A 5,010-nucleotide genomic window follows, 5' to 3' on the forward strand; every position below is an offset into this window, starting at 1 on the left:
AGTAAACCAAAGTCACACATTCCGCCCATTGACTGTTTAAAGAAAATGGACTGAGGAAGTGTGACAGAGCTAAAATAGTTATTCTGACAAACATAATGGCTGAGTACCATAATAGCAGTAAGCTTCAGTAGAATTCTATGGGATTTTGGCTTCTTGGTGCCACTGGGTACTTCCTATTTAGAACTCGAAGGGGAGAGCTCCCTCAGTCCAGTTTACGCATACGGTCAATGATTCAACCCAGTTTGCACAGAATTTCACAATCTGCTGTGAGGCACTGCCTCTCATTGCAGCCTGTGTTGTAAACGAATGACAAGTTAAAGCAATTTTGAAGATAAAAATAATAAACTGTATTAGAATAAGGCAAATTACATTTATAACACATTATTTTTTAACATTAGTTTACTTTTTATGGTGGCAGGTGGGGATGATGACCTCACCTGCCCTCCCTGGCTGCATGTCCCTGTGGTCTACATGGTGTGGTGGGACAGACTGCAACACCATTCTGTACATAGTACAGTAGAAATATAAAATATTCCATCATTTTATAATTGAATCAATGTATCATTAAAATCTGCACAACAGTTACAATGGGAAAATGTCAAACATATAATGGAAATGTTTTGGAGAGCATAAAAACTCTTCTGCTCTCTATAGCAGGGTTCAGTTGAAGCTAGGTGTGAGTTTTCTTGTAAAGGTATGGATGTAATTTCAATAACAAAGGCCAATGCACAACTTTGTCTCTGAACAATGTTTTATTTTGGGAACTGTTAATATTGCATGTTTGAAAACATCATTTTCAAGAGTCTCTTGCAGATGAAGCTTTAATAAATATTACACTTCCATTTTTAATAAAACAGAGAAGGTGGTTATTCTTTTTTTCACAAATTATGTCTGTTTGGATGAACAAATGTATCAGGGCTTCAATGCAGATGTTGGACTTTTGTGCAGCATATTTATTATTATATTTTATATTGATTAACAATCCAAGTGTCATCCTCTTCCAGCCCACAATGAAAACAAAAGTCTAATAGAAGAATAGAAAAATAGTATCTTAAGCTTTAAGTATAGCTTCCAAGTTCAAAATCTGGACTAATATTATTGTAACAATACTGTTGTTATACTATTAATGATGCATTTTTATTAAACTGAAAATCTGAAAATAAAGACAAGTAATTTATATTTATTAAAGTAAAATACTTTGATAATTAAGATAACCATAGGATGATTTCTTTACTGACAGGCTTTTTGACTGACAGACACAGTAGTTATCGTAAATTTTCAATACATCAAAACAGTTTACACCCCACTAAAGCCATCGTATCCCATCAGCCCATTGCTTGAGTTTATTCATGAGTAGCTTCAAATTCACAGTAAGTTACTTATGACCCCAGTGTGTAGTACAAAGAGCCTACCTCCGTATGCAAGGCTATTACTAACACCTGATTGCTAACGCAAAACAAACCCAAATGAAAAACCTAAATGAACATTTAAGAAGGGAGCTGGTAAACACATCAGCTCTCTTTAAACTCATTGGATCAGAATTTTGACAGTCAGCAAAACAATGATCAGGGTGAAGACAGATGTCATCTGTCCTGGAGCACTGCTGCTCTGGATCCTTCCTGTAAACAAAGAAGTTAAGTCAAGCTCCTCCTGATCTACAATAGGAAGGTGATCAAGGTGTTCTACCTAAGCTACGTGGGTTCAGATGAAGTGGTCCAACTGAGATGGCTGAAGAGTCATGATAGGACAAGTCCCTCCTGAAACGCGTGGGGTGACCAGGATAACAATGCTGCAGGAAGAAAGTGTTTAGTTTCTCAGCAGCAGAATGCATACTGTCTCTCTTTGACAGGTTTTACTTACAGCTGTGCAGTTGTTGTGTCTCAACAGACACAAGTGGACATTACAGTGAATGAAAATGGATGAGAAGTTGGTAAAGGTGAACATCTTGAAGGAGAAACGAGCCACTGTGGAGATGCCATTCTGTACCAGCTCAACTGTACCATCATCTGGATTGGGACACCTGTAATAAAAAAGATAGAAAAAGTAAACAAGATTGATACACAGACGAGATGTTTAAGATAGTTGGTGAAGATAAAAAAGTCATTCTTTACTCTTCAGCAATGAGATCCCAACGAACAGGGTATTTTGCAATGTTGACTGGTGTCGCCCAACATGAGTCCAGAACAGTGGAAATCTGTTGTTGATCCACACCTTCAGTCCGCACCTCAATGTAAAGCCTTTCATCTACCACCATTTCTATGTTTGTATTAGAGGTGAAGGGGAAGCGGAAGGCTGCGTCCTGATAGGGGGTCATCCTCATGTGATACACACCAACACCAGCTGGAAGCTTCTTCCTCACTACACTGTAAAAGAGACGGCAAAAGAGAGCTTCAAATCAAATGACATCAAATGTTGTAGAGAATCTAAAAGTGTCTATCAAATGGCTCCAGCAACCCTGTGACCCCGAAATGGATTCAGCATGTTCTGATGATGGGTGAACAGTCTCTTAAATGGACATAAAAAGAAGACAGTACAATCACCTCTCCAGAGGGTTTATGCCCACATCCATAGACAGGGCCTGGGACAGAGGGTAAGAACAGCAGAAGAGCAAATGGACGTTCTTCTGACGGCTTATGATACTTCCATGAGTATCCACATCCCCCTGAATGGTGTTCTCATACATGAAATGGGTTCCATTGCTCTGGACATTAAAATGAAAAGGGAATTAATGAAGGCAATCCCATTTAGTCAGTTTTGATAACAGGTTAGCCAATAAGTTTTACCCTGAGAACGGTTCCACAAAGATGACCCTCATTGTCAAAGTGGAAAACAAGTCTTCCATTCTGAACAGTTCCATTGCAGGAGCTATCTTTAAGATGGAGAGCACTGGAGTGAAAGCCGGCCTCAAACAGCTGGCAGCGGGACACAGACATGGTCCCTGAGCTGTTTTCACAGGTGATGGACGAGTCTATTTGACACCAAAAGACACAAAAAGAAATTGTTTTACCACTTCAATTTGCAAAGCCATATAGGGATTTCTGTGAGAGCATTTATTCCATGAGATCACTGAGGGCAAAAAAGAGTTTAATACAGCGTTACACATCACTGTTCCTGTGGCATTCCTGGGCAACTACAATAAAACAAAAACTCATTCCACTGTCCTGCCTCATTGGCTGAGGTGCGTTTAAACGTTTTCTTAAGTCATCGTTCCAAAGAAAACAGAGGCCGTTCAATTCTCAGAAGACAAAAACAAAGAATAAATAAAAAAATCCATTGATACATATGGATGCAGAGTTCATTGATACTGTATCTTTCTGTTTTTCATACTTTTAGATGTCTAGATCTTTTAGATCTTAATAAATCCCCTGTCACTACTCTGTTGACAATGCTCTGGCTGCACTTTTAAATTTCTATGTGCAATTATTTACTGAAAAAGAGCTGCTGAAAACAATTTTGTTGTGCACCGCATAATGATAATAAAATATTCTGATTCTGCACAGTCTGCAGGATTGCATTCTGTAGATACTGATGCTATAAAGTACCATAACTCTGAGATGTGTCATCTCTAGTATTCTTGTCATTATTTGGTGCAATCACCAGAAAAAGCTGCTCAGCATTAGATCAGGGACGCCACCTGCTGGCCTGTTAACAGTCAGAGCTGAACATTTTCATATCAGGTTTTCTGCTGTCAGATGACATTGATAGAACAATAGTGCTGGGCATTAAAGTTCAGTAAAAATTCTCCCCTGATCAACCCATTGACCTCACCGTAGCTCTCATTGTTTGGTCTATGATGGTGCTCATCGCAGAAGCAGCCGTACTCTCCATTTTTCTTCCCGCACCACTCATGTTCTGCACAGTTCAGCTGTTCACAGGGATCTGACAAGGCTGAGAAAATGATAGGTGTTATTGTCTGCATATGGTATAAGGACACATCATAATAGTAGAGCCATACCACAGTGTAAAGCAGGGCGCCACTCTGGGATGTTCAAGCCTAAAACAGTGCAAGTTTTCTCATAGGCTGAAACTGCAGAACACAGCATGCCATTGGCTGGAGAGTAGAGACAGAGATCATAGACGCAGGAAGAGAAAAATGGCTGTGGGTCAGAGTGCAGGTGACAGGCACTGAATGGACCACTGGTGTTGGTGATGATGCTGCAGAGTTTAGAGTATTCTTGTGAAAAACGACAGTGTCCATCTTCATTTATTTCATCAGTGGATCCACATCTGGAGAAAAATTACAGATGTATAGTCTGATCCAGCACCAATAAAACACTGTATGATGGTATGATGCTTGTGTTCAGAAGCTCACCCTGGCTGACTGCTTGGTGACTTCCAGCTGTGTCCAAACTCAGTGTCATTTTGGGCGAGTGTGCCACTCGGTTTCACTTTATCATCTGAAGGATCTCCGTTGAAGTTCCCACACATCCCACTGACTTTGTTCTGATAGTGCTGACTCATTCTGACCAATAGAGTACTCTGGCCATCAAATTGGACAATAAGGTCAGCTGCATTAAAGACTACAAAGCCTCCCTGTAATAATAATAATAATAAATTTTATTTGTTAGGCGCCTTTCAAGGAACCCAAGGTCGCCGTACATAAAAGTGAAAATAAAAATAAAATAAAAGCAATCAAATGCACAATAAAATATACATATAAATAGGCCAGAAATAGGAAATCATCGGAGGGAATAGGCGAGTTGGAAAAGATGAGTTTTCAGTTTTTTGGCGAATTGTGAGATAGACCCGATGTTTCTGAGGTCCGGAGGCAGAGAGTTCCAGAGCCGGGGGTCAGAGCAGCTGAATGCTCTGCCCCCCATAGTGACAAGGCGAGCAGTGGGGACATCCAGATGAAGGGAGGAGGAGGATCTGAGGGTACGGGTGGGAATGGCCACATGAACAAGATCTGATAAATATGATGGAGCAAGGTTGTGGATGGATTTAAAAGTCAGAATAAGTATTTTGTATGTAATCCGGTGTGTGATTGGTAGCCAGTGGAGCTGCTGCAGA

At 40.1% G+C, this 5,010-nt stretch overlaps 1 protein-coding gene across 1 annotated transcript; it reads right to left on the reverse strand.

The window, feature by feature from the left end:
* Positions 1-733: 733 nt before the first annotated feature.
* Positions 734-4,590, reverse strand: LOC101163142 (alpha-tectorin). The gene is made up of 9 exons (XM_023949212.1): positions 4,313-4,590; positions 3,956-4,227; positions 3,769-3,888; positions 2,784-2,968; positions 2,541-2,701; positions 2,112-2,363; positions 1,861-2,020; positions 1,687-1,789; positions 734-1,619 (listed from the first exon to the last, which is right to left on the reverse strand). The coding sequence occupies exons 1-9, from the start codon at positions 4,459-4,461 to the stop codon at positions 1,528-1,530; spliced, it is 1,494 nt and encodes a 497-aa protein (XP_023804980.1). The 5' UTR covers positions 4,462-4,590; the 3' UTR covers positions 734-1,527.
* Positions 4,591-5,010: the final 420 nt, after the last annotated feature.

The sequence above is a fragment of the Oryzias latipes genome, chromosome 19 (genome assembly GCF_002234675.1).
Source record: "Oryzias latipes chromosome 19, ASM223467v1".
Taxonomy (NCBI): Eukaryota; Metazoa; Chordata; class Actinopteri; order Beloniformes; family Adrianichthyidae; genus Oryzias; species Oryzias latipes.